This window comes from Hypoxylon trugodes (genome assembly GCF_022578975.1).
Source record: "Hypoxylon trugodes strain CBS 135444 unplaced genomic scaffold F4822scaffold_1, whole genome shotgun sequence".
Lineage (NCBI taxonomy): Eukaryota > Fungi > Ascomycota > Sordariomycetes > Xylariales > Hypoxylaceae > Hypoxylon > Hypoxylon trugodes.
The window spans coordinates 350,616-378,492 of record NW_026250016.1 but is presented as its reverse complement, the minus strand read 5'-3'; the positions used below and the strand labels follow the sequence as shown (position 1 = coordinate 378,492).

The following is a 27,877-nucleotide window of genomic DNA, read 5'->3' as shown; positions in this document are numbered from 1 at the left end:
CTATTCGCTCATAGTATCCTCGGAACGCTATGGAGGAGTTGGTGGTTTATGTATTGCCTAGTAACGGGCTGCTTACTGGAGATCATCGGTTACGGAGGGCGTATAATGCTTTTCTATAATCCATTCAGCTTTCCTGGGTTCATGATGCAAATCAGTAAGTCTCCCCTATGACCGAGATTCCTCTTGGACACTATACTCCAGCAAAAGAAACATATTTACCTCTTTCATTGATAGTCTGCATCGCCTGTGCTCCGATCTTTTACACCGCAGCAATTTACGTGACGATGGCGAAGATTGTTGAGAGTCTCGATTCGTCCTTATCTAGAATTCAACCTAGACTATATTACATCATTTTTATTATATCCGATGTTTTCTGTCTCGTACTACAAGGTGTTGGCGGGTATGTAGCAAGGGTTTTTCTTATTTTCAATCCTGTTATCTATCCCTCGTGCCTGTGGTATCATATGATATCGGAGACGATGGTACTTACAATTAACGTTTGCTAACTCGAAGACATCATGGTGTAGTGCGTTATCGACAACAAGCTCGGGTCAGAATAAAGCAGCGGTTAACCTATCCCTCGCCGGGCTAAGTCTTCAAGTGTTCTCCATGGTGGTATTCTGTAGTCTCTTGGCAGACTACATGTTCCGATACTTCAAAAGCGCGGATCGATCGATCATCACACCTCGCCTTAAGATATTTCTGGGCTTCCTTAGCTCCGCGGTCGTATTAATCCTAGCCCGATGCGCATACAGAGTGGCAGAGTTGAGCGATGGGTACACGGGCGACCTAATCCACAATGAGCCTCTCTTCATTGGGCTCGAGGGTGTCCTTATCGTCGTCTCCGTTCTTGTTTTATGTGTGGGCCACCCCGGCTTTGTGTTCTTGCCATTAGGAAATGGACTCAAGGGATCTGGTAACACCAGCGAAGACGATGGAATTATGCTCCAGAACAAATGAGTTGCATGTAAGAAGTAATTTCTAGCGACAGCGATGAATTCGATGGACGATATAGATTTTCCTGTACTCATATTAGATAGATGTATATAGATTGGCGTTAGGTATTAATAGGACGATGATATATTTATAACATGTTTATCGACGTTGGTGTTAAAGGGGCCTACCCCTGAATGAACATCCGCCAAGATGATGCGTCATTAACAGTGCCTGACGGGCCGTTGGGGTAGTCGATAACCTCAAACATCACGAACGAACTAATCTCTTTAAGGATGAAACTAGTTAATGGCTTCAAGCGTTGGCATAAACATCATCCATCCCTTCTTTTCATAATTCTAAGAATGAAAGTCGAACTCAAGACCAACAACATCTAAATCTAACTTACCTAGGTAGGTATCATTAAATCATGATGCGAATTATTACATTGTCTCTGGGTATTTTATGTGGTGTTACGCATGCTTGGATGCATGCTTCCGAGCCCGAGCTCCAATCGGCTCTTAGCGATGACAACACCGTCATAGTGGCTTGTAAGTGAAAAGCTGCTGAAAGACATACCTACACATACAGAGCTAATATTGAAATAGTTGTAAATGTAAGTATTCTATCATTAGTGGACAAGTGCTCTCTTCAGACTGGGTACGCTAATGCTGGTTTGTGTTAAAGCCTTCGGAGTTAGTAACTTCCCAGCCCCCAGCCCCCTCTGCCGGGAATAGCTGCTAAAGATGCGGATGTAGCAAGAAAACGGAACACCTAGAAACAGAATGGGCACTGGTTGTTCCAGAGGCTCGATCGCCGTTCGTGAGCATAGATTGTGCTGCAAACCTAAGTGTATGCGCTTCACATGGAGTAGCTTCAACATCGGTCGTTAAGCTGTTTAAAGAAGGCAAGGTTAAAGCGACATATAATGGCCCTCGGAGGGCATCAGCGTCCGTTGAATTCCTCACCACATTTATAGTAAGAGACTCGATTGACACCCAACAGAATCCTCGCCTGGGCCGACCGTGTCCAGCGTCCTATCGTTTCTGAACTTAGCGCCACAGTGCTAGAAGATTTCAAAAAGACGGACGAGACCGTATTCATTGCGTATCTTAATGCAGGCGACGAAGCCCCTAAAGCTGCATTCACCGAAGTAGCAGGCAAATACCACGAAGAGTTCACATTCGGTGTTATTACGGACGCTTCTACGCTGGTAGAAGAGGGGGTGGCGGCGCCACTGGTCAAGTGCTACAAGCCACTGGACGGCGATACGCACGAGTTTGGGGGTCCGTCGGATGTAGCTGCACTGGAGAAATTTGTCAAGGATGCTTCGCGGCCTGTGATAGGGGAGCTTCTTCCGCATAATCACCAGCGATTCCTCGATGTAAGCTAATTGAAACCCACGTTCTCGTGGCTATTAGTACTTGATCTAGACTGACGATTGTATAGCGTGGTTGGTCGATGGTATATGTGTTCGCCGCCACCGAAGCTAAGCGTACAGAGATTCGCAAGGCCCTGCACTCGATGGCCCGCGGGTACTACAAGAGTCTGACTATGGTCATAGTTGACCCACTTGAGTTCCCCGAGCTGCTTCCCAAGCTTGGTCTCGACCCGGAATCACTCCCGACGGGTGCCGTTCATCAGCTTTCTAAAGATAGGATCTACCCCTACCCCAAAGGTAGGGGTTGGACTTCGAGCGAACTCCAGAGTTGGGGGATGGACGTGTGGCAGGGACGCATCAAGCCTTGGACGCCGCCGGGTGTGACGACTACCTATGATGACCTAGGCGGGCGCATTAAGGCTACACAAAAGGTCTCTATGAGGAACATACCCGGTGTCAAGATCAGAGTCGGCGGTCGCGATGAGTTATAGGATAATCTATATCGTATAACAATGTTAAAGGGGAGAGGCAGGTTTCAAAAATGAGTATTATTTTGATTTGATTACTATATGGGAGGTGTATCGGCGTCTCGTGCAAAAGTTGCTAATGTCCTTGGTATCTTGGTGAACTGAATTCACCGCCCCTCCAAAATCCCAAATGCAATGCGATAAACTTAACGATCGCTATGTTTTCTATCAATGCGCCCCAAACCCCCTACCTGATATTACCATACCCATAAGCGCCCGTATTCCCGCGTATCTAGCTCTTCTATCCGAGCCTATTCGTAACTTTCATAAAGCTGTGATTATCTCTGGCTTTACCTCATTCCTAATATTTCCTCTATTCCTCTTTCTTTTCGCTATCCGTCTGAGGTTGTGATTCAGATTCTGGTGCGGGTGCGGGTGGCGGCGGTGGTGGTCCTGATCGACCATCGTTGGTTCTTGTCCGCATTTTCGCTAAGACGTCGGCGGCTTCGGCAGCAAACTTGCACCTCATCCGAATAGTTTCACCGTATCGGTAAAACAAGACTGGGAAAGGAAGGCAAAGGATAGCGAGGAAAGCGGGTATAGAGCTGGCCCAGTGGATGCCCAGATTATTGTACATAGCTGTGGTGAACAGTGGGAACGCGGCACCGAATATGGATCGTAATACGGAGTTGGCGGCGAGTGCCGAGGCGGCATAGATGACATCTAGTATTTACGTTAGTTACTGTATTATGGTAGAAAGAAGTAATGTCCCCAGACTTACATGAATCCATGAGATAGTTCATTGAACTCAAGAACACCAAGACAATACCAGAGGCGAAGACAGCTGAACCAATGATACACACAATCCAGTGGATCGAGGGGCTGTTAGTCCAAGCAAACCAGAAAAGTCCAACGGGTAAGAGAACGGATCCTATTATAGCGGGTGGTAATCGTGCCTCGGGTGGAGCCTTCCCGCCATTGGCAGCGAAGATCCTTGCGTATCTCCTGTTGTCGATTACGCTGTAGCCGACCGAGAACATCATGCCGACGGCAATACCCAAGAAGGCGAGACCACCGATTCCTGGAGACCAGCCACGCCCCTGCTGGAATACGATGGGGAAGGCAGCAAACATCATATACAAGGTTCCGCTAAAGATTGTGTTAACTTTCACTGTCCTCTCCCCCTTTTCTCCACCACTGTTCTAGGGACAAGGTATTACTCACTATACAATTGCCATGTAAAGAGAAAGTAGAAGGACGATAGGTTCGCGGAAAAGCATGATCCAGGGTCGCGATAGGGCGATTTTAAACTCCTGGCCCACGGTTTTCTTGGGCTTACCGACGTCAAGTTTGGATTCAAAGACTTTGTTGGTAATTTGAGATAATTTCTCTGCGCGCCTTCGAAGAAGAACAGGGGAATAGGTCTCAGGAACAAGAAAAGTGCAGAGAATCCAAAGGAGGCCAGTGAAGCATGCCATTAGACCTTCAACCCATCGCCATCCTCCCGCATCACCAAGGAAGCCACCGGCGATCGGACCAATAGCTGGACCTAGGAAAGGGGCCTAGAGAGTATGAAATTAGCCTTCACACATCCGAATTGATGCACAGTTGCACAGGGGGCGCGGCGTCATAGTTAATTACTTACTGATGCGAACATAGCGGTAGCTATTCCTCTCTGGGTGGCTGGGAACATATCGGCAATGACACCGCCGGCGTTAGTTAGTGGCGAACTGCCAATCGTACCGGCAAAGAAACGGAGAATAATTAATGTTTGGATATTAGGCGCTCCCGCTGAACCAGCATTGAACGCTGTCAGCGCCATGTACTGCGGTATCGTCGCGTCAGTGGCTGTTTTCAACGGGTTGTCAAGCAGTATGTCTTGCATGTCTCAGGGAAAACGTTTTGTGAAACGGGTGCCAACTTACTGTGAAGAAAAACATTATCTGTCTGCCATACATTTCAGACATGGGTGCCCATATTATAGGTCTTTTAATAGGGAAATATTAGTACAAAATGCCATGGGAGTTGAGAGTAAACAGACTTATACGCACCCTACAGCAAAACCAATAACGAATAGCGAAATCCCAAGAATTGCAACCTCTTCGCTAATCTTAAACTCGCGGATTACATCGCTAATTCCACCTGAGTAGGCTGTTGAGACGAAAGTGACAGCGAGAACTGCGAGGGCCTGTAGGAGAGTAATTCCCCATTTCTTCCATGTCGGAAATTTCATCGGATTTTTGGGGTCATCGGGGAGGAAGTCGACTATGTAGGGGTCCTCGGCGGTTCCGCTGCCTCTGTAATGCCATTGTAATACTGCTGGAGTGACGGCAGCTAGGTCGAACTGGCGCCTGTGGTAAGGTAAGTCCTTATGAGATTTTTGCGACTCGACATCACGTTCGGGTTCCGTCATCGTGGCGGACGATTGGGACGACGAAGAAGAGTCTTCTGACGGCATGGTCAATGAGTTCACTAGCCTCGGCTAGGCTTGAGATATACCTGATCTCTCCAATTTCTCGGCTGCTACAAGATTATTTTCCTTGGAATAGGTCACCGAGGGAATAAAGAAACGCAGGATATGTAAAAGGAGCTACGGGGATGTCCAAGTTATATCAATAGCCCATCGGGGTTTCCCATTCTAACTAGACAGGTACATAGTCTGTATATACATTCCTTTGTTCAGGTCCGGAGTACCTAGGTAACGTGCCCTTACTTTATACTATATGTAATCGGCACATCGGTGTTCCAGTCTTCATAAGGGCATATCTAGCATGTTTGTTGTGAGACGGTGAGCAATCATATATGACTTATGCAAGATTATGCAATGTGATACAAAGGTATGGAACTTACCGCTAGCTGTCTCTGAGCTGGGGAACGATGCCGTCCGGACTATCGGGATGGGCGCTAATATTATTTAGGTACGGTGCCGAACAAGTTACTCTAGTAGCCGTAGGCAAGTGCTAAGGGGATGGCATGCAGGACTTACGCTATCTACTTTCATGATATGCTGTAAGCCCTCCCCCCTGGATCCAATGATTGCGTACATCACATCCCAAATGACACACCTTTGATCGGGACCATCGGTTCTTACAACGTCAACGTTGCAGAATTGGATGGATCACCAGCGTTGCAACAGATTCAAAAGAAGACCCAACCTGACGGATCAGTGGAGTGTGCGGATAGAGGGTGACAATGACACGGGAGTTGCCTACCGGAATTCGTTGCAAACCCGGTTCAAGTCCATTTATATTAGATATACTTACACATGTAGATGGCTTGTGTATGAGACATTAAATCCGTATATATTTATACACGTATAAGATACTTCACTTATATACGTTCGGGTCGGGTTCGTTTGAGGCTCGCTCTCTATTTTCCCGTGGCAAGGATTCTTATCCTTCCCGTTTGAGCTGTTGCCCATTGCTTATGAATTCGACATCTAGACATTGGCCTATTCATGTCAGAGTGGTTGTATCAAAGTGGATAACGGAACGAAGGACGGAATTCAACCCCAAGATATCAGCCACGTGGTTGGTGATTTTGTAGGTATCACAATCCTCATCCGGCGTTTCGACTCAACTTTTCTCACAAGGTAGTGTCTCCAGTACGAATACCCGAGACGGATTTTCTCGTTGTCTTATCTTTAGTAATAGAGCTGAGAAGATTTAGAAGGTGAAAGTACGCGGGACCGAGGCGTAATCCAGGATCATGATAATGTGACCATTTTGCACGTCGCGTGGCTTGAACCTGGCCTGAGCAGGATTGAATGTCAAGTCGGACTCGATTAGACGCCGATCACCCGATCGTCCGAGTGCATGTTAATAAAGAAAACCTGTTGGTTGGTATTATGTAGGAGGAAGTGAAAAGAACGAGGAAAAAATCATTGGTTCGGTCCCGTACGCTCTGTAGGCGAGTAAGGCGTTTTTTCGTAATATTACTATGATGCAAGCCATCCCAGAACGAGCGAATTGGATGTATGCTATAGTGGATACGGACTTGAGAACCCGATCTCCGCCATCTAATCATTGCATAAAATTGATCTGTGTGCATTGTATAATTGGCCGGGACTTTGTCATATATGAGCTACGGACTGTAGATAGCCGTATTTGGATATGATGGCGGACTTTATTACATGGTCACTGTCCGTGTCACCACCCGATGGTGTTTGCTAATCTTTGACAAAAACGCACCATCCTATTGGTGTTTTGAGATATCGTCATCATCTATGAACCGGCTTTCCTTCTCTATTAAGCAACCATATGGTCGTTGTTTGCCCTTCCAACAAATATTCCTACCTAGATTTCTCCTCGGATAGAGGGCCTTCCCGACTCGATTCATAACTGTGAATAGGTCGCGATCGGTATTCGATGAGACATATAAACGATGCTGCATATGTAGGACAATACCGGAGTTTAGAGGTTGTTCCACCATATTGGGGTCCTTCAGCTACGCAGCTAGATTGGTAGGGCGAAACCTGTTCTCAGCCAGTAGATGTAGAAGAACCTATTTGGGTAATTATCTGTGTAAAATCGAGGTTTTTTTACCAAGGGAGGGTCTAGTGAAGAGGATTATTGAAGCCACCTTGACGAATAACGGGTGATAGTCAGACCATCTCAATTCGAGTCTGTCGTAATGTAGCTATAGTGCTTTTTTAGGAATATGAAGAACTGCGTATCAGCCGCGTTTGTCTTGCATATATTGGTACATATATCAATGTATTGTGTTGAAAGGAGGAAAAATAAGAAAAAAATGGCATACCTACTCAAGTATCTATGTATCTAAGTACTTATTCGGGTAGTATTCAAGGCTTACGCCAAGCTTAACGGAACGGGTAGATATCGGTACTTAAACTCATAAGGTTACGGAGTGCATATGTTAAGTATCTCTTAGTGGGGATTGTGGAGATTGACTGTTATCGATTGAAGGTTTAGATCCCAAGACATGCATAGTAGTACCTAGGTATCTTAGGTACATGTAGATCTCCACTATCTTTTTTCAACTTTTTTTTATTTTATTTTTATTTTTATTTTTACGATTACAACCGCGTATTCAACAACCCGCTTCCGTCATGCGGGTCGGCAGAATCTCGTGACCCCTGAGCATGTAGTTGAACATGCACCCTGAACGATGTCCTTATACCATGAGACAGCCGAAATCCTCTCGGCAACATCATCCACTGCCGGCGGCAACCTGAAGACCGGCGTCTTCGGCAAGAAAGATTTAAAGTCTCCTCAACAACAGGTCTATGCCTTGGCTCTTGAGACATGTAAATGGAGTCCGGTATTAAAAGAAGTCATCGATAAATCGGAATTATTGAGACACGAGCGCAAGGTGAGTAGCCGTCATATGAAGGAATTCCCCCGGCATCACTCATTTCCGGCCTGGCTAATTACTTAGGGGTCAATAGCTTAGCCCTTTATTAGCTCTACTGCTCGTCCATGATTATATTCTCGCAAAGGGAGGCATTGCACTACCAGCCACTCATGGATTGAGAGCTTCTATTGAGCGTCATAAGGCGCGCTTAAATGCTGAGTTCACCAGGGCACGTTTAAGAAGGAAGGCTGGATCCCTCGAGGCATTGAGGGAACAGATAGCCACCGAGTTTCTAGGTGAAGCAGCCGCTTACCCTCGATGGGTACGTGTGAATATTCTCAAAACAACGGTTGAGGACCAATTAGCAACTACATTTGCTACTTTCTCTAGAGTACTTAGTGTCAGTGAAGTCACTGCTACGCCCGGAAAATTTCTATATGTCGATGAGCACGTGCCGAATCTCTTGGCTGTATCTCCAAGCTTCGAGTTTGCGAAAACAGAAGCGTATACCTCGGGGGCCATAATATTGCAAGATAAAGCTTCTTGTTTCCCCGCCTATCTACTAGATCCTCACGTTGAAGATGGCGATGTCATCGATTCTTGCGCCGCCCCTGGAAACAAGACAACGCATCTTGCGTCTATTGTGCATTCCCGGATTCCGGAGAATGAAGAACCTACGCAGACCGTGTACGCGTTCGAGAAGGACTCGAAACGCTCGCGTACGCTAGAGAAGATGGTCAAGCTTGCAGGTGCTAAGGATATCATTCGAATGAACTTTGGCCAAGATTTTCTTAAAGCTGATCCAAATTCCGACCTGTTCTCGAATGTTGGTTGCCTTCTGCTTGACCCGAGTTGCTCGGGTAGCGGTATAGTCGGGAGGGACGACATGCCCACCGTACATCTGCCCGATATTCCGGGTTCTTCTAAGAGCCAGCTATCTGATTCACGCCGAAAGCGTAAGCGTGAGACCAACGACGATGGCAAGAAAAAGGCTCAGCCAGTTTTGGTTGATGACGATGGAAAGGAGACACTAGTCTCTTCCGAAAAGGAACTAAAAGCACGTTTAGAAGCATTATCTTCGTTCCAGCTAACGCTGCTTCTTCATGCTTTCAAGTTTCCCGCAGCTAGGAGAATCACTTACTCAACTTGTTCGATTCACGCTGAAGAGAATGAACAGGTTGTTTTGAAAGCTTTACAATCGGATGTCGGTAAACAGAGAGGCTGGCGCATATTACCACGAGACCGACAGGTCCGAGGTCTTCGCGAGTGGCCCGTTCGGGGATCTGTCGACGCTAGTGATGGAGATGCCGAGGTTGCTGATGCGTGTATTAGATCATACAAAGATGACGGAAGAGGTGTCATGGGCTTCTTCGTAGCTGCATTTGTCCGTGACGTACGTCCCGGCCTCGAGGATGGCGACGGCCCCTACATCCGCGACGAGAATGGCCGGATCATTAGGGATCATCTAGGTATGCCGACTTCCAAGCTAGAATGTAGGCCTGAAACTTTGAGAGGTAGCCTCCCTAATAATGAATCCACTCAAGATGGTCATTATGAGCAAGTCGAGCATGAAGAAGAGGATGAATCCATGGGCTCTGGCGATTTAAGTGAGCCTAGCAGCGACAGCGATTTAAGTGGTGCCGATGAGGGCGAATGGAATGGATTCGGTGATTGAAATTAAACCAGATCAATTTAATCTACCCACTATATCCGTGATGTGTCTAATCCCGCGAGTGCAGTGTTCTTATGATTGGTATGGTTGCCTTGTGGGATGATTATTTATATCTTCCACGTCGACATTACCACAGGTGTCTAATTTGTAGGTTATAGATATGTATATATATTGATAAGTTGGCAGTAAGAAGACGTGGAAAGTGAGCTATGTCATTTCCATCAATTTCCGAAAGAGCCTGGATAAGAACTATTGAACGATTTTCTCCGTTAGCTGGATATGGTTCACGTAGAAGGCGTTTAGCTGGAAGTAAGGGAGGCGTCGACATACACCGATTACCCGGCTTGGACTATACGAACACCGGAGATTAATGACATCAGTGCAAAGAAACTTATGTAGGCCGATTTGAACTTTATGTTCGATAAATTGTATGTAAATATAGTACATCAAGAAGTGAAATCGGGTGAGGTATAGGTTACATGGCAAGATAAAAGTACATCGGTAACCGTCTCCCCGGAAATTGAGTGAGCTTTATGCCCTGCACACGCTAGAAGAAGGTATCAACAGCAGAATGTTAATCTCATCGCTGGTCCTGGTATGCTTTTCAAGCCTTCCCGCTTTGCTTAGGTATCCATAGAAACAAATAAAAAAAAAGTCCAATCCAATCAATGATATCCACGATGATATGACCCTCCCGCAAAACCTCTATCATGCTATCCACCCCCAGCTACGCCGTGCATTCCCTAACAAAAAGTTGTGTGTATACACAAAGAATCGAATATGTGAGTGCCCGATATACACACGTTTGCTTATCGGCGGCCCGCGAACGAACCGTGCATGTGGCGCTTAATATGGCCGTGAGTGTGTAGGGGAGCACGGCGTCGGCGGAGAGGGGCAGGGGTTGATGCGGGAGCGACGGTGGTGGTGGAGGTCACGGTAACCACGTCCCAGACTGTTGAGACGTTGGGGTCTGCAGCCTCAGATGAGGCCTCAGCGGCTGCGGTAACGGCGGGTTCCGCGACTACGGCAGAAGAGCTTGAGACTTCATTAGAAAGCTGGAGGAAGGCGTTACCGGTGGGGGCTGAGGCAGACGGAGTCGTTTCAATCGCTACGGTCCCTTGGCTCGTCACTGCGGCGGCGCTGCTTGCAGCATACTATAGGGGATCTGGAGTTAGTAACTATGTCTCAGAGACTTGGCCAACATCCGAGAAATTTGATCATTCTGGTAAGAAAGTACGGCCGTAGAAAAGGAACAGGCTCCCTGTGTATACTAAAGAGGGGAACAAATGAATCCGAATGGTACTCACGGTCGAGCTGGCTGCTTGTGATGACGATGACTCGGATGAGCTCGAGTCACTGCCACTACCACTAGATACACCACCCTTACCCCAACCGGTAACGGGGCAGTTAAGAGGGAGTGCGTTCAAAACTTGGGAAGCCTTTACTAGGGTACCAATAGCAGGCGCGATTGAGCAGTCCTTGTTGTCGTTGACGCCACCTGGGATGTTAGGGCACTTCTCCATACCGGTAGTACCGGCATTGCAAGTGTTGATGATGGTCTCGAGCGTATCCGTATCCCAGCCAGAGATGAAATCACCGTGCGAAGAATAACCAGTAGCATCTCCGTTAGACAAAACGAAAGGTTGCGTCTTTCCATCAGGGGTCCACCTGTCCTTGAACGAGGGGGTATCCCAGTAGACTTCGTAAAACAGATGAGGCACGTGAACCCATCCTGCCGGGCACGTTTCAAGTCCATCAACTGTGGTCGGCCATGCCATGTTGTTCTTGTAGTCATCAATTCCAACCTCGGGATTGTAACACGAAGGGAAGTGGATATCCTGTCGGAGAGGAGAGTAGGTGCCGTCGCAGTCGTAGAAGGGGAAACCCGCACCCGCACCCTGATTACCAGGATCCTGTAGACCCGCCATAGTCCCGTTCGAGTCAACGGGATATGAAGGTGGGTCGTAGCTCTGTCGAGGGCAAGTCCATTGAACTGGTTGGATTGGTCCTTGAGTAGGATCAAGGTTTCTTCCACCTCCGAATTTAGGAGGGTCCCTAGTTTGAGCATCACCACTCAACATCTTCAAGCCGACGGGGAACGGCTCAATGGTGCCGTTAGTAGCCTCGAAACTAAATATGAGTTAGCCAAAAATATATCATATATTCACGCTTGCAATAAGGGGTAGCGACTTACAAGTAGTAGACGTTCATGTAGTACAGGGGGACTTTTTCGAAGCTGGTCGGGTCCTTAGGGTCCTGAAAGAAAAGACTTGGAACCCAGTAATTGCTCTTATCGTTCTTGATGGTAGCCGTAGTGCAGTCTGAGCTCAAGAGGTCATCCCCTCTGGTGGAGAGACCAAAGTTACTTCCTCCCATAATGCTGTGGTAATGGGTTGCCTGCTCTCCGGGGTTGACTACGGGGTCCATAGGACCTTCAGTTAAAAACTGGTTACGGGTAAAGTGCATAACAGCAAATGTTCCTTCTGTCTTGACTGCCATGGCCAAAGGGGCCACGGAGGCCAGAGCACTGATTGTTGTGAACCTCATGTTTGTTTCGTTTGTTTCTCCTTTTTTTTTCGTGTACCTCTAGGTATGTTATTCTGTGTGATGGACGAGTAATGGTACTGTAGGTTCTAGAGCCCTTGTCTCAGAGAATGTAATTCTTCAAAATGCTGATACCGGAGCACGGTTTTAATAAAGACTGTCTTAACAGGTTGTTTTCGTGTACGATGACTCAAAAGTCTTGACTTCAGAGAGGATTGATTCAGGGACCTGTCCAAGAAAGAGGGGACAAACAAAAGATTTGTTTGGTGAAATGAATGATAAACTCAGCCGGCGGAGCACTGAAAGAGGGAAGTTGACAAGAAAAGAATGAAATGGCTAAAGCCCAACACAACAGAGAGGATACTGTTAAGGTGAAGAGGTATTGAGAGAGAGAGAAGAGGAAAAGGAGAGAACAGACCAGGCTACCGAGGAGTTTGTATATTAATTAGTGGAACAGGAACTCTTCAGCTACGAGGTCTAGGTACTTACCTAGGCGGGTATGGGTATAACTGGCGAGTGGCCAGGCCACCGAGCCAAGTAAGGGAAAAAAAAAAAAAAATCTCATGGATAGCTTGATAGGTACAGTATGCATGTGGGAATCAGGAACTAGGAACGGGTTGGATGTTGAAGTGGGGACGGGATAGGGGGTTGGCAGATTCTAGCTGGTGCGGGAGGGTGAGGCGTGATAGGTCAGGTTGTATGCCACGCTAGTTGAAGAATGGGTGGCGCGAAGCTATTCGCCGAGTTCTTCATGCAGGGGAATGGCATGGCTGGGCAGGCTTGGGTAATGGTGTAAGCGGCAAAGCCCACTTTCTTTTCTCAAACGGACCCAAAAGAAAGGGAAAAGAATCCAGAATTAAAGTCGCGAAAAGTGACCTTCCATGATGAGGGTAAGATTGGCGTAAGCGATTCGTCCTTATTCTCGTATTATGATGCCCTAATGGTTATAGATGATCGTATATGATCGTATAATAGGGGTAGTTGGTAGAGAATAGACGATGAAATTCTATCTCTATTATTCTCTCTTGCGATCATGTCGCACTTGTCGTATCATTCTCAAAATAATCATAATCATTCATATCATCTTGGTCGTCGTTGTTTATTCAGCTCTCTCTTGGCTCCCATTCTTGGTGGATAGGATCGGTAAGGCGTTTTAGGGGATCGGCTAGAAAACAAACTGGGATCAAGTTTCGTTTTGTTTCCAGCAGTCTTCTTTTCTTTACCTACCATGTCAGCGATCGTTGTGGGCCAGACCTCGACGCCACTGTACTGGGATAAGTATTGATAATTGCTAGGATAAAGAAGAAGTTGGTAACAGATCTTTTACCCCTTTAATCAAAAAAGAAAGCAAGATACGAAAGTAACCTTGTACCTGTCCCTGCTTGTGTCTGCTTACCCCTGCCTATAGTTGATTTGCATTAAGCCCGGCCGGATCTGAAACACACTAATGTGGGAACAATAAAGTGGTGTGGTATAGACTTTGCGTTCTGATTGGTTGTATACCCCGGGTGCTGCCGCTATTGCTAACTTATTCCTCGGTTCCCCTTAACCGGATACCAATCAACTTTCTATCAACTTTCATCTTTCTTCACCTGAAATTGACTTCTTTTTGCGAGGGTAAGCATTGACGAAATCTTATTGTTTTATTATTTCATTATTTTATTGTACACACCCTGGTGACGGATTTAAGCCAAGTTTGTAGCGAAGAATAGCTAAAAGCATATGCTCGTCATCCCGTTGCCGTAAGAAGCTAAACTATGGTCATATGGAAGCAAATACCTTACATACAAGTTGGTGATAGCATCTATCCGTACCACAGTAAATTCTGTCAAGGCGACGGGAACTAATGTCGGACGACGTGGCACCGGCAATAGTTTACCATCCCGACGGGTAGGTTCAATATGTTAATGTGTTAAGATATTGTGTCACCCACGATGGTGGAATCGGGAAGAGTGGATGAGCTGAAAAGTCCACCGCCTCACCTTGCATTTTCAAAAACCAAGCTCTTCCCGCTGTACCATCGCGCGCGGCTGGGAAACTTGATCTGCATATCCAATCAATTCGACAGCGTAGATCTTTCCTTGGCGCGAAAGCATATAGCTATATATATACGACAGTCCCGTTCGCATCTGAGTTGGTCACAACGAACGCTTGGCGGCTAAGGTGTAGCCTATCTAGTCTACACCGCACCAGTTCAGGTTCGGGTGGCTCGTCGACTCCATAAGGTGTTCTCGCATCTATTCATATGTCGATAGTACTTGTAGCACGACGCTGCATCACGGTTCACCGGTTCGTAAGTATATATGATTGACACCGCTATACAATATGGATATAATACGTCGTAGACCGCTACCATACTGGTCATGGGATCATTCAGCGGGTAGGCTATGTTGTGACGCGAACTATAAATACATATGCCATAGAGCGAGTCAATTCCTAGAGCACAATTATGTCTCATGCCTATTCATTTATTCCGTTGAAAGGAATTGCTGCTATCTTCCTAGTTAATTTTGCTAGTGTACCTAAGCAATAGTAATCATAGTCTAATATAGCGAGTGTAGGTCAACCTTGAGGAATGTAACTGTATTCGAATTGCCTTGGTGTAATTTGGAATAATACGTGGGTATTCTATAAGACAGCTAACGTAGTTCGAAAATCAATACCGCTGAGACATGCGCCAATGCCAACGCCAATTATAATACAATATTAATTTACACAGCATTTCGTTGGCGCCTTCTTGGTGACCTTCGAGGAGATGATTCTATAGGGACCTCCTCATCTAGCCCTCTTCGATCGTGATCTGTTAGAATCGATAATATCGATTTCTCAATCTCATCCCTAACACCCATCAACTGGTCCTCTTCAATCCATCCCGATTCTAAAGCGAACCTCACTACATCACTAGCACTGCCAAAACCAGGTACGCTGTCATCCGCGTCGGGGTCGAGGTATGTCCAAAACTCTTTCGTCAATCGCTTGAAGGCGTTTAATTCCTTCTTGAGGCCCTTGAAATGCTTAATCATCCACTGATAGATGTACGCAAGCCATAAAACGTTTGTATACGGTTCGTGTCGTGCCCATATTATTGGCCCATCGATACCTTCTTCGTAAGCTATTTTATGACTTTGTGGTGGTAGGCATGTGCGATCTCCCCGTAGCATGAATGATCTCATCCGCCTATAAACTTCACATTGTGGTGCGTGCTCGCTGCTGAAGATACTTAAATCTCTTTCTAGATCATAAGCAATCGGTTGGGTGTCTTCAAGTTGATAATCAGCGTGAGCCCGGGAAAGTCCATAATCAAGAATCGTCACGTCGAGACCGGAGAAACCAAAGCAACTAGAGCGCTCCCGATCCTCCTTAGGGATAGGCTTTCCTGTTCTCCGAATACACAAGTTCCCTTCGTGAAGGTCTCGATGCTGCTAAGGTTAGCTCAATTCATCTTGATTAGGATCGCAGTACTTAATTACCTCGAATTCTATGTGGACTTCGGCACGCGCTAGCGCAATAGCAACGTGAAAGAAGATATCCCATAGTTGATCGACAGACTCCAATTGAAAGTCTTCGAGAGCTATTCCTGCGTCACCAAGCTCAACGACCAAGAATTTTGTGCCTTCCAGATATCGACTCGGCGAGGGATAAAATTGAAGCCGGCCCGGGTCTTGTCGTTTTATTTTCTTGTGGAATGCCTGGTGGGTTTCTAGTAGCTCCTTGCAAGCTTTCCCTTGTACTATATATCTCTCCTTATATACGACGAAGCCGGGTATATCCGCTAGCCATTCCGAGATCTTCAATTCTCCCATTAAATCCGATTCGGAGTGCGGTTCCTCGTCGACAAGTCCTGACTTCTGCTGGGCCTTGGTCTGTGCCTTTATCGGTGACTCCATCCTAATAACCTTGATAATACTAGTTCCACGTTCGTTTGTCACTCGATACACTTCTGCGTAAGAAGCTTCGGCTATCTTGACAATCTTGTCTCCTGGTGGGCATATGTCGGACCAGGACAGGATCTGCAGTTCTTCGTCCGTTTCTTCGACCTCGACCGTATCCGATATTTTCGATTTGAGCGGGCTTAATATCGTAGGGGTTTGGAGTTTGACTGGCTCGGGTTGTGGTGATGGTAGGGGAGCGTGTTGCTCTTTTCGTCGAGGCGACCTTCTGACTGGCTCTTTTGGTGGTGGTATATCATCTTCTATATGTATAGAAGATATTTTGTTGGTTAATGCTTCTAATTCGTCCTTCCGAGGTTCATCGTCGACTTCTACCGGCTTCGGTTGGTTCCGTACTGGTGTTTGTGGTAACTCGACGAATAAGCGGTCGGCTTTCGGTTTCCTGGATTGCTTGCCATATTTTCGTAAGGAAGTCTGTTTCGACATTTTGCCGTCATTGCACTATCCATTGGACTTCAATTGCATTCATCGCTTATTATTTTCAATGATGATAAGTGTCAGTGCAGACATCAAAGTAGATGATTGTTGACTTTCTCGGTTGTTGCCGGGTAACGATGGAACCGAGAAGTTGCGACGCTTGGGACGGAACGGAACTAACCGGAGAGTTTTTAAGGTTGCGCTGGGCCAGCAGACCAGCCACAGTACGCTTTTAAGCCACATACGTACTATGGGGTCCCCAATCTAGAAACCCCAACAAAGATCCACTTATCCCAGGGCCAAGGTTTAAGTTTAGGTAATTAGGTAAGCGATTATTGGAGATTGAGATTGATTGATTGATTGATTGAATGCAACTCTAAACTCCAATTTGTTCTCGCCTTTTCCTCCTCTTCCTCTTCTTAACCTCGCCCCTTGTACAACAAATTCCGCGAGAGTTCCGCAAATCATGGCGGACTTTCTAAAGAATATTATCGGGGGTAGTCAGTCTACTGCTACTCCTGTTCCATCTGCTGATTCTGGTGAGTTTTTCCCTCATGTACTCCTATAATTACGCGATAGGACGAATACATCCTATTTACATACTCGGAATAGATCGCCAGATCTTGCCATTGTTGCGCCTCAAGCCATTTCCCGATTCACTTGAGCACATGACTTACCATTCATCATCTAGATTTCGCCGATTTTGCCGATGCGCCTTCTCCAGAGCCCGCAGCTTTCGAATCTGCCACTTTCGGTAGTGCTTTACCGACTGACCGCCCATACACAAAATGGTACAACATTCATGAGCGTTATACACTGAACGATTTCCGCGCCGAGGGTGTTATTTTGGTTATAATTGCCGTCATATTCACTCTACACTTTATCGGCACGAGACTTAACCGAGCTAAGTCGAAAGCATGGATCAAGGCACATGCCCCGATCCTGACTAGCGAATTCGCCGTTGTTGGTTTCGGCGGGACACCACAGAGGTCCGAACAAAACCCTGAGAAGTTGCTTAAGGCTAAGAGTCTGTTTGAATACGCGACTTACGCGACTGGCCGACAGAATGTCGCCTTCATGGATGTCAAGCTATCGCTGAAGAAGCGCTTCAACCCGATCATGACCTTTTTAGAGACCACCTTAAGCTTCTTCTTCGACAGCTTCGGTGCTCCCGAGGACTCAATCGAGGCCGTCATCTACCCCTTCGATGGTAAGGAGGCCCAGATCGTGCCCGCCCTCCCAGGTGCTGCCGAGCTAAGAAGCAAGGACTCCAAGAGCTCTTTCGACGGGTTCGTTTGGGCTGTTGTCAACAAGGACAAGATGAAGCAACTTCGAGAAGAGCGATATGACGTGTCTATTACTTTCACCAAGGATAACTCAAAGCTACCTATCTGGGCAACTGTCATGAGCGAAAGCGCCGAGGTCACCGAAGCCCTTCTGACTAATGAACTTGCCTCTGCCATCAAGCAGGCCGGTGATCTGTTTGACTACATTATTGTCAGCGATCAACCCGTTGACAAGCCCAAGAAGTGAGTACTATATTTTCGATAAGACGTTACATTACAGGATACTAAACAGGACACAGGATGGATGAAACCATCCCACGCAAGCGCCTCTATCTACGATACCGACTTCCCTCTTCTAACAACTATGATGACCTGGCGCCGTTGCTTTCCTACTTTGTGCGAATTTCTGACCACCTGGCATCTTCGGCTCATTTCCGACCTGAAGTCCTACGAAAGATCAAGAGTGTCAGAGACGAAAACGTCAAGCAGATCCAGAAAGCTGCTGAAGAAGAGAAGGCCGAAGAGAGACAGGCCGAGCGTGATAGGGCTAAGAAGGCGAAGCGCGATGCGGAGCTAAATGCCCTAGACGCTAAGGCGCAGAAGAAGTACCTTGAGAAGGAGAGGGAGAAGGAATTACGCAAGTCGTCCAAGAAGCAGACAGTTCGAGCGTAGACGAAAGACGTAAAAACTGGGGCGGAGTCGGGATTTCACTTCTGGCGAATACTTATAGGCATATAAGATATTTTAGGGGGAGCAAAGGGGGGAGGGGGTTGAATGAGTGAATGGATAAGGACCGGGGGGGCGCATCAAAAGTTGCATATGGTGACGATTGATTAGCTTGTATATGTAGGCGGACGAGGAAAAGAAAATCAAGCCTAGCATAGAGTATACATCTATGGTGTATGCCGGTGGGTTCTATTATATAATTGTACGAAACTTATTTATCATCACCTTGCAAAATAATCCACGATCGAAGTATGAGTTCCCACCTAATTATGACTTATATTTGTACTACGCAATGCGTGAACAATAATTCTTGGGACTGGCAGCGCTAAGAGCTAGAACCCTCTTTCGCTAGAATATCCTCAACGCGTTTGACCTTGTCTTGCGCCGTCTGCTTTTTATCCGTTCGAGTGCCGACTCTCATCGAGCTCTGGACTCTAACGACGCCTTTGGAGTGTACGACGCTGTGAGCCTGCCCAATGACTTTCATGACTTCATCCCACGATCCCTCTAGTACATATGTAAGTAGGGATAAAAAAAAATATGGGAAAATGGGGATATGCTCACCAACGGTAGTTCCGGCAGAGTGCATCGTGTACGTCAATCCGCTCGCCTTAAGCAATTTCTGTACTGCAGCTACCTCTTCAGCTACTGATACGCTGCCTGTACCGACCTATTCGCGTGTAAGCTCGTATGTTCTTGTATTTATATATATTGAGCATAAAGTTTCTAGTCAAACAGGTGTATGTAGACGGATAGACATGCAGGTATATAGAGGTTAGGTTTATTTAATTGACGTACAGGAATCAAACAGAAGTCTGCGTAACACCGTTCAGGTGTTGCGATATGCGTGTACTCCATGGTTGGTAGTCTCCGGAATGATTTGGGTCGATAGTGTAAGGATCAATTCAAAATAGTTTTTACGATCGACACTATTTTAATAGTAAATCTTGGATTACTCTGTTGTATATCTAATAATTGTCGTAACTCATGTATAACGGTATAAATAAGAGAAAGATCTCAGATAATGCGGGAAAATCGCCCCGCACTATAAGTAATAGCCTCACAAATATATACAATGAGTAACAACATTTTACTTACCGAGGCATGCCGAATTATACGGGCCTGGAAGATACACGATTTTTCGTGATGAACTGATACATAAAATAGTTATGAGAAAAAGGTATCTTTATAAATTTCGAAGCAAAATATATACAATACTTAATTGGGTACTCTTCAACATGATCCGCAATGCCGACAATACATGATATGGTATGATATAATGCAGTTCGAACAATGCTTAAAAATATAAATCCAAAACTCCTTAAAAAATCTACTTGCATCGCAATGCTGACGCTTTCTTGATATCACTAATATGATAACGACGGAACTGTCAATCAAGCGAAATCAATCAGATGATAATGGTGATGCAATGCAGTACAAGACAGCAAGGGAAACGTTGACACTCCTTCAAACATTAATTTCCTTCAATTCGTGATGACTTCATGCCCGATTACAATCTATGGTGCTTGTTTATAGATTGACTTAAAACAAAGGACGAAATCAGTAAGCATCGTGATAAAATAAGTGGTTTGATAGCCGTCACAAGACAAGGCAATCTGATATAGACCTGGATGTGTGGATGCACGCGTCAGTATGATCTGGATTGATTTTAGCCTTAGTGATCTTGATTTTACTGTCTGTATAGACGAAAGCATACCTACCTCGATGTGAAAAGTACTAGGAGTTAAGGTGGGAGATATCAAGAAACCAGAACACTAACCATCGATTTGATTCCCATTCTATAATCCACCGACAACACATTTTCAAACGCTCCCGCACGCTTGAGGTGCCTAGAAGTCTATACTTCTCATCGTCTTTAACTGGTAGAATGCTGGCGAGCCACCAGGGGAAAATTGTCGGGTCCGTCGGACACTCGCCATAAATGGCCAAAACACGCGCGGTTAGCCAAGCGACGCTCTGCGCTCGCATTCTTCTGACGAAGTCAATACCCAATTCAACTAGCTCCCTGGTAGACATCGTCTCCAGGTCTTCTAATGCGACAGGTACCCCTCGAGAGCGAACAGGTATAGCTTGTCCCGGGTGTGCTGGGTCCGGAGTCGATGGTTCGGTAGCTGCCGATTCCCTTATGCTTCTGGCATATGTTGTCTCTGCTGCCTCTATGGCTTCTTCCTCTGCTACGCTGATATCATCGATCTTCTCAATATTACCGACGATGTACCCGTCCAGCCATCCATGACGAGTCACCCGGAATCGAGATACGCCAACCGTTTCTAGAAGGCTACGTCCATCCGGGAAGAATTCGATGTTGACAATCCGGAGCAAAGTCCCCAGCTCCATGAAGTCAGGTTCACCAGGATCATTGTGTGATGTATGGAGAACCATGCCGAACGTTCGATCGCCTTCCATTGCCCGGCGGATCATGAGGCGATAACGCGGTTCAAACACATGAAGGAAGGTTGGCATACGTGGGAATGAAAGTGTGCAGACGAAGAGTGCAATGTCGAATCCACCGTGGTTGGCCTGCTGCTCGAGCCTGTAAGCTTGTGAGCGCAGCGCCACCAAGTCAGCCCAGAAACCATTAATAATCTTACAAAGCCGTTCATTCGAAGGGTAAGATTCCCGGTTGACTTGAGCTTGTATCGATAAGGGGCGCCTGCATATGGGACATAGGTCGGAGTGGTCCAAAATGCGATGGACACAACCTCGACAAAACGTGTGGCCGCATGTTGTCGTTAAGGGATCCAGGAACAATGCATAGCAGACCTGACAATCCATTTCTGTTCTCGCCGACTCTTTCAATCGGGTCAATACGGCAACATCAATCTTCTCAACCTCGTCATCAACCACTCCTACGGAGGAGTAAGACACCTCGCATCCATATTTTAGCTTGCCGGATTCCGCTAGTGTATAGGTCGCGACAATACGACCTCCTTTTAATATGTTCGGTTCATCTGCCTTTTCCGCAAGCGATGGGATCCCGGCAACCTGCCATTGGTCTTGCACCGTGACTTGAGTGGAAACATTAGAAAGCCCTGTTACGTCCCGATCAAGCTCGATAGCCCCCTTTATTATAGCTAGGGCCTTATTCAATGTGACGTCGATGGCGCAATCTCCAAGTGCATGCTCTTTCTTGCAGTCGTCGAAAGGACACACGAAGCCACGCAGACGGTTGGCCGTTGCGGGCCACGAGATATTAGCCCTAGCATAAGTCTGAGGTACACATTGTCTGCAGAGGCTGTGCCCGCAAGGTAAGGTCGTCGGCTCCTTTAGTGCTTGGGAGCATACTTGGCATTGGACGAGCCTAATGATTTGTCTGACATCCTTAACGGCATTGAGGAGCAATTCGGAAGCGGCCGAGGGATGCTCGGTCCCGACAGGGTTAGGAGCTTGGACGTCTTCCTTCTCCGAGCGAGACTCAGAGGAGGTCGAGCTGTCGGAAGGATTCGACGAGGGCAAATTCGACAGAGTCGGGTTGGACCGTATTGAGGACATGAAAGTATATGTGATTATTGTGTCCGGATGTTGAGAGTCGGATAAATGTTGTGTGTTAAGGGGTTCCAAGAGGCGAGTATAAAGCTTCTTGTAACACTGGGACCTGAGAGCTTGGTTTGGTTGCTTGTAGCCGCAACGAATGATAGGTGAGAACCACAAAATACAAGTGACGCTTAACAGTCAGACCGGTTATGAATGGCTACGTAAATAAAAATAAAGTAAACTGACAGCAAGGACCTAACGTGTGCTGGCCCGCGGCGGTTGAATGGGTAGCGTAGTATTAATCTTTCTACAGAGTGTCATGGACAGGTAAACCCCGAGTCTTTGTTATATCTCGGTTCATAGATACGGATGAATGGTAATATATCTAAGCGTATTCGACCCAGATGAATGGTGTATGCGAGGTTACGATGACGAGGAGAATGTCGATACTTGATAGGAATTTCCCTCGGAGCTCATATGTACAGGCCGAAGAGAATGAAGAAGTGTCGTATGCAGTAGTGCATGAGAACTGGTATGTGTAAGTGATAGTGATAGTGATAGTGATAGGAGGTAAGAGGTAAGAGGCGAGTGACAATAGACAAGACGCCTAAAAGCGTGCGATTCGGAGACCGAGATCAAGGGAGGTGCAACGGTATATACCAAATTTGTACCATATTGTATGTATTAAAGGATGGGAAAGATGTAGAAGTCATCATACATCTGGGGGGGGATCCAGAATGTTGTGTGTACGTGACTGTGCGTGACTTGGCTCAACTAAGGGCAGACAAGAATAGAAGGGCTAGAAGAAAATGTGGAAGAATTGATAGTGCGTGTATTGTGTAATGCGCGTAGTCCCAGTCCCGTAGCAGGAAATAGAATAGAATATCGAAAAAAAAGTACATATGCCTACTTGACTGGGGAAAAAAAAAATAATAGTAAGAAAGAGAAGGAAAAGAAAAGTCCTGACGTCGTAGGGGTACTTGATACGTCCGTCAAAGACTGAATTCCGTCTTCTGATTGGTTAATCAGGCGACTGATGATCTCGATGAGACAATCAGACCACTGATAAAGCGACGCTAGAAGGGTGCCACTTTCTCTGCCAGCAATGCTAACATTCCGCTAATGAGGTACCCCGGGTACGTAGCTGGCCCGTAGCTGCCATAATTTTTGGTAAGTCGTAGTGCTAAAGATGCTAAAGGTGCTAAAGGCGGTACCTAAACTTTCTAAAGTAACGCCCCAATGCTGCCGTGGGGTCAATTGCTTTCTCCTGCAGGACCCTGGAGCTTTCGATTTGAGTTTAGACAAGTTTTCGGTACTTTTAAATCCGATAAGAGTAATAAGATGTTCGTAATACATTTTTTATTTGGGCAGTAGATGACATTGTATACAGATAATACTTCAATATTATTGGATATTAAGAATGATATAGAAACGCATGGTGTTTCGTGCTTATGTAAATGCGTTATGTGTTGCGTGATCTTCGTTTTGGTAACGACATCGATTTCATAAGGCTAAAATATTGAATGTTGGTAGAATGCGGGGACATTTAGGTGCTTACCTAGGTGTAATACTTTCTTAGCGACAGGTCAGAGGCTTAGTTTATAGCTTGGTATTTTCTTATTTTCTTATTTTCTTTATCAACTCTAATAATTTCTATAGATTATTGAGAATAGCTACTTGAATAAGTAGCATACGGAAGACTTACATCATTTGTCTTGAATTAAAAAAACCCAAAAGTAATAGAATTAGCAAAGAGAGGATGATTAGTGATATCTAACATTAAGGCGCGTTATTTCATACACTATCATCTCGCATCTCTCGCTAACAACGTGATGTGACGAACCATTCTTCAGAAACATTCCCTAAAAGGTACCAAGCTTCTATATTGTACCATCACAATCAAAGGTTCCGGTTGGTTGGGAATCTCTCTTTACCGAAAAGATATCTGTATCTTGAAATTATACTCATCTCCACGATCCTAACAATACCCCCTTCATAACCAAAACAGGCATGTTTGCGCTTGTTTCTCGATGACAACAGTTGCTGCTCGATGCCGACGCAGCACGGGTTCGTCCGGAAATCGACGCTACTAAAGTCCAGTAGTCCATATAATCCATGTAGCCCCTGTCTTAAGGTTGAATCAAGCTTCAATACATATGTATATCCTTCACACCTTTCTTCTACTTATTACCTCTACTTATTCCTTGGGTCAAATTATTTCTTTGTTGTCTCCGAATAATCCACTACAATGCCATACACATACACGCGTAATTCCAGACATAATCTCACAAACAAACAATCTTTAAAAGCTGGTAACTTGTACTGAAGTACTCGATACATCCCTAGCATCCAGGAAAGAAATATCTCAGCCCAGCTGCCCTCGTGCTTGGTTTGTCCGCGTAATGTTTTTCCGATATCAGTACCATGGATTGAGAGCTGAAAGAGCTAGGAAGCATGCATCCGAATTGGGACTGTTCGTTTTATTCTCTCTCCCCTTACCCATCTCGGCCAGCGGCTCCATTCAGCCTCGATCTAATACAGCAAAGAACCCTACATTAACGCAACCAACCAAATGTATGACGCTAACATAAAACAACTTCCTATCATCTGAATCCTTTCGTCGTATATTCGCAGTTGTATACATGCGATTGCAACCCTTGTGATGAGCCGTATGTAAATTGCCCCTCTCGTACAACGTGCATTTGATAACCTCATTAAACGATGTAGTGCGATCATGTATATTATGATATATCCCTTTATAGATATCTATACGAGCGATGTGGTATCCTATAGAAATTGAAGATATTTTGACTTATTTGCGCTCGCTAGTCTGGTACCGAAGTTGTATCTAATGGTGATGGATGATAAAACATTCTTCAGTACTACTGCTTACCTATCCAGTACCCGACTCAACAAAACAAGTCTCTAGAATCTTCATAACTTAGTGGCGTTTCTAATTCCCCGGTGCCTATTTCCATAAATCAACGGATCATGAGTTTCAATCATATGTAGCTGCTGTTGTGTAAGCTAGATGAGTTGGAAGAACTATACGCGGCACGTGTTACAACCACGTTCTCACCGATATTCAAGACTGCTCACATGGAGTAGATATGCGATGCTTTATTTGCATCTGGCTTATGTCAATCCTGTTCAAACGTATAGTATCCCATTCAGCGGACCAATGACGATATAGATATTCCCGTGCCTATCCGAACCCATTCTCAAGCGCGCCATCCCATTCCCAAATGCAAGATCCCGCAAGCCGTTCGAGCCACGCTTAAAGACGGTATAGTAAACTATAAGTAACACAAGAGCATTCCGAACCGAACCGCGCCCAACCATCCGGCCAAAGCACAAATCATATCAATCCTATCGCTTTTTTGTAGAACATACCTGATAACATATGTTCCCCTCGCTGTTAAGAATATTCCTGTTTTTTTTGGACATCGGGATTTTCTTTCCCGTCTCGTTCGTCGCTCCATAAGCCCCTATCTAGGTATCATATGATCAGCTAATTATCGTCGTTCAGCCCATCGGCCTTTTACTGCTGCGCCCCGATTCAGTGCGAGCCACCGTCCGATGTTTCCGAAACATACACAACAGCAAAACAAGACGCTCATCACCCAGATCGCTATTCCCAGTGTTTCTTGACTCACTGTCATGCCGCCAAATGACAATACCTGCTGCTGCTGTTGGTGACTAAAATCACTAGGGACACCACCCGTCACATTGTCATAATCGCCGAACGTTCCGAAAGCCGATATGGACGGGTTTGCCGGGGTTGGCACCATATCCGGCTTCCACCCTAACAGTACTGCGGAGCCGGCCACTCCCACAGCGGTCGCGAGCACGAACCCAGGCATGGAACGATCTATCAAAAACCAGAGCACTGGGTTTACAAGCGCCAAAGTGAGCGAAACTTGCAAAGTTGAGTCCCACGGAAGCTTTCTCTGTTTTTTTATTAGCAAAACCGGATCATGTAATGAATCACGTGTGCAGGTAAATTAGGGACGGGAAACCTACAATGGCAAACGCAATCCCAATGAAAGCTCCTATGCCTCTAACCGCAAGCGGCCAGTCGGTGGAACATGAAGAATCATCTTCCACATGGTCTGCTGCCATGGTGTGCTCCCCCGCTGACTCAATAGCCTCTTCCTCGCGTCCGAAAGTTCGTTCCCAAACATTGTCGAACCAGGGCAATAAGCAGCCCATTACTACCGCGGATATCCCCCAGAAAGCCATGGACTTAGCATCGTAGCCACCGCTACCACCATGAAGTACATCGTCCATCTGGAACGTTCCCGTCGGTTGTCGTCTTTCTCGTAACTGGGCGACTAACATTCCGTATAGCACACCTAAACCATATAGTAGGAGGCCACGCGAGCCTAGATAGAACGCACGTTGCGGGATGGATAAAGGCTGCGGACGTGTGACGGAGTGTAGAGAGGATCGCCGTCGGGTCGGTTGCGCCCTCTCCTTTTGTATCTCGAAATATGGGTTGTCGGAGCTTAAGCTCTTAGCGGGTGTCTCCGCACCGGTTCCCCAAGGCGTATTAGGCTCATCCCCCATGTAGAACTTATCTTTCCCGAAAGGGGTTTGTGAGTATATGCCCATTAGCGTCGAGCCCGTCAAGTTAAGCGAAGACTGCGCTCGGCTGATGGAGGCGGATTCGGGAGCGGAGGCATTGTTCATGGGATCGAGTAGCCGAGAGTTTAGAGACTCAAGGTTCAACACGGTGTTGTAATCCGAATCGTTAGGAGGTGGAGGAACAAAGGAGGTATCTTCGGGGGGTGTAGGTTCTCTATGGGTTTGGAATGGGCGACGAGGGATGGGTCGTAATAATGGTGGGCCACTGTCTGCTTGCGAGTCGGACATGATGACGATTATTTATATATTTGATAGCAAAAAAGAAGTCGTTGTATACGCTGTACAGTTTAATATTCGAGAAGCTAGGTATTGGTGTTGAAAGCGGCAGGGGAGGAATGAGTATTTAGGCGCCGTCTGTCTAGATTTCCAGCGTCAATGGAAAGAGATGGCGAGTAGAAGTAACAGGTCGATTCTGCCGCGTGGCCAAGGCTAAGGTTGCTATAAGACCAATTGGTTGGCTACACGTTGGGGAGGAGTAGAAGAACTCTATCCGAATGGAAGATGGAGGGGAGGATCGCGACCGAATCTGGGTTCACGAAACTCTGTAGCGCTGCATTCCGATCTGGTGGTTGACCAACGGGTTATGTACTTGCAGCTTTGGGCGGAGTTGCCAAGCCGACAAGGGTTGTATATATTGGAGTAAATAGCCTTGTAAATTCGTAAAGTGAGACAAGCAAAAATATGAATCAAAGTAAGAGTAGTAATGAGGGCGATGATATACAATATGAGTTAAGATGAATATTTAGTTGGAGAAGAGAAACTGGAAAAGGAACATTGAATAAGTAGGAGTAGTAGAAGTAAAAGTAGAAGAAGCTGCTCGCTGCTGCTCTTGCTGTTTGAATATAGCAAGAAAGCGTTCGGGGTCACGTCTCATGTGCGTCAAAAGTTACTTAGTACTTTGGGTAGGTACCTGATCTTAAAGCTCTTACTACGTGTAGGTCTGATCGGAAGGGGCGACACGGCACATGCGAATTGATCCCCGCGCTTATGGGTTGCATGTGCTCCGCCTTAGGCCGACCATATACATACATACATACATATGTATG

General features: G+C 46.2%; 9 protein-coding genes across 9 annotated transcripts; 4 read left to right on the top strand and 5 right to left on the bottom strand.

The window, feature by feature from the left end:
* Window positions 1–92: 92 nt before the first annotated feature.
* Window positions 93–1,023, top strand: F4822DRAFT_383968 (uncharacterized protein). Its single transcript, XM_051456479.1, has 3 exons — window positions 93–133; window positions 220–383; window positions 491–1,023. The coding sequence occupies exon 3, from the start codon at window positions 610–612 to the stop codon at window positions 958–960; it is 351 nt and encodes a 116-aa protein (XP_051318992.1). The 5' UTR covers window positions 93–133; window positions 220–383; window positions 491–609; the 3' UTR covers window positions 961–1,023.
* Window positions 1,024–1,197: 174 nt separating this feature from the next.
* Window positions 1,198–2,980, top strand: F4822DRAFT_4387 (thioredoxin-like domain-containing protein). Its single transcript, XM_051462548.1, has 6 exons — window positions 1,198–1,484; window positions 1,542–1,549; window positions 1,621–1,628; window positions 1,692–1,883; window positions 1,939–2,317; window positions 2,383–2,980. The coding sequence occupies exons 1-6, from the start codon at window positions 1,364–1,366 to the stop codon at window positions 2,803–2,805; spliced, it is 1,131 nt and encodes a 376-aa protein (XP_051318991.1). The 5' UTR covers window positions 1,198–1,363; the 3' UTR covers window positions 2,806–2,980.
* F4822DRAFT_439385 (polyamine transporter 1) lies at window positions 2,889–5,239 on the bottom strand (the record flags this gene model as incomplete). Its single annotated transcript, XM_051462633.1, has 6 exons — window positions 2,889–3,504; window positions 3,563–3,930; window positions 4,006–4,343; window positions 4,427–4,606; window positions 4,707–4,767; window positions 4,833–5,239. 6 exons carry the CDS (start codon window positions 5,237–5,239, stop codon window positions 3,155–3,157), a joined length of 1,704 nt encoding a protein of 567 aa, XP_051318990.1. The 3' UTR covers window positions 2,889–3,154.
* A 2,669-nt stretch (window positions 5,240–7,908) lies between these two features.
* On the top strand, window positions 7,909–9,831 carry F4822DRAFT_439381 (S-adenosyl-L-methionine-dependent methyltransferase; the record flags this gene model as incomplete). The annotated part of the gene is made up of 2 exons (XM_051462632.1): window positions 7,909–8,112; window positions 8,189–9,831. 2 exons carry the CDS (start codon window positions 7,909–7,911, stop codon window positions 9,767–9,769), a joined length of 1,785 nt encoding a protein of 594 aa, XP_051318989.1. The 3' UTR covers window positions 9,770–9,831.
* Window positions 9,832–10,924: 1,093 nt separating this feature from the next.
* On the bottom strand, window positions 10,925–12,313 carry F4822DRAFT_439379 (uncharacterized protein; the record flags this gene model as incomplete). The annotated part of the gene is made up of 2 exons (XM_051462631.1): window positions 10,925–11,896; window positions 11,961–12,313. The coding sequence occupies 2 exons, from the start codon at window positions 12,311–12,313 to the stop codon at window positions 10,984–10,986; spliced, it is 1,266 nt and encodes a 421-aa protein (XP_051318988.1). The 3' UTR covers window positions 10,925–10,983.
* Window positions 12,314–14,893: 2,580 nt separating this feature from the next.
* F4822DRAFT_3904 (uncharacterized protein) lies at window positions 14,894–16,814 on the bottom strand. Its single transcript, XM_051457054.1, has 2 exons — window positions 15,781–16,814; window positions 14,894–15,729 (listed from the first exon to the last, which is right to left on the bottom strand). Exons 1-2 carry the CDS (start codon window positions 16,684–16,686, stop codon window positions 15,022–15,024), a joined length of 1,614 nt encoding a protein of 537 aa, XP_051318987.1. The 5' UTR covers window positions 16,687–16,814; the 3' UTR covers window positions 14,894–15,021.
* A 259-nt stretch (window positions 16,815–17,073) lies between these two features.
* F4822DRAFT_383866 (DUF1682-domain-containing protein) lies at window positions 17,074–18,940 on the top strand. The gene is made up of 3 exons (XM_051456478.1): window positions 17,074–17,216; window positions 17,369–18,206; window positions 18,263–18,940. Exons 1-3 carry the CDS (start codon window positions 17,144–17,146, stop codon window positions 18,633–18,635), a joined length of 1,284 nt encoding a protein of 427 aa, XP_051318986.1. The 5' UTR covers window positions 17,074–17,143; the 3' UTR covers window positions 18,636–18,940.
* Window positions 18,941–19,014: 74 nt separating this feature from the next.
* On the bottom strand, window positions 19,015–22,202 carry F4822DRAFT_435594 (uncharacterized protein; the record flags this gene model as incomplete). Its single annotated transcript, XM_051462219.1, has 3 exons — window positions 19,015–19,196; window positions 19,254–19,359; window positions 20,529–22,202. 3 exons carry the CDS (start codon window positions 22,200–22,202, stop codon window positions 19,015–19,017), a joined length of 1,962 nt encoding a protein of 653 aa, XP_051318985.1.
* A 3,415-nt stretch (window positions 22,203–25,617) lies between these two features.
* F4822DRAFT_383853 (uncharacterized protein) lies at window positions 25,618–27,696 on the bottom strand. Its single transcript, XM_051456477.1, has one exon. It carries the CDS (start codon window positions 27,057–27,059, stop codon window positions 26,172–26,174), a length of 888 nt encoding a protein of 295 aa, XP_051318984.1. The 5' UTR covers window positions 27,060–27,696; the 3' UTR covers window positions 25,618–26,171.
* Between the last annotated feature and the right edge of the window lie 181 nt (window positions 27,697–27,877).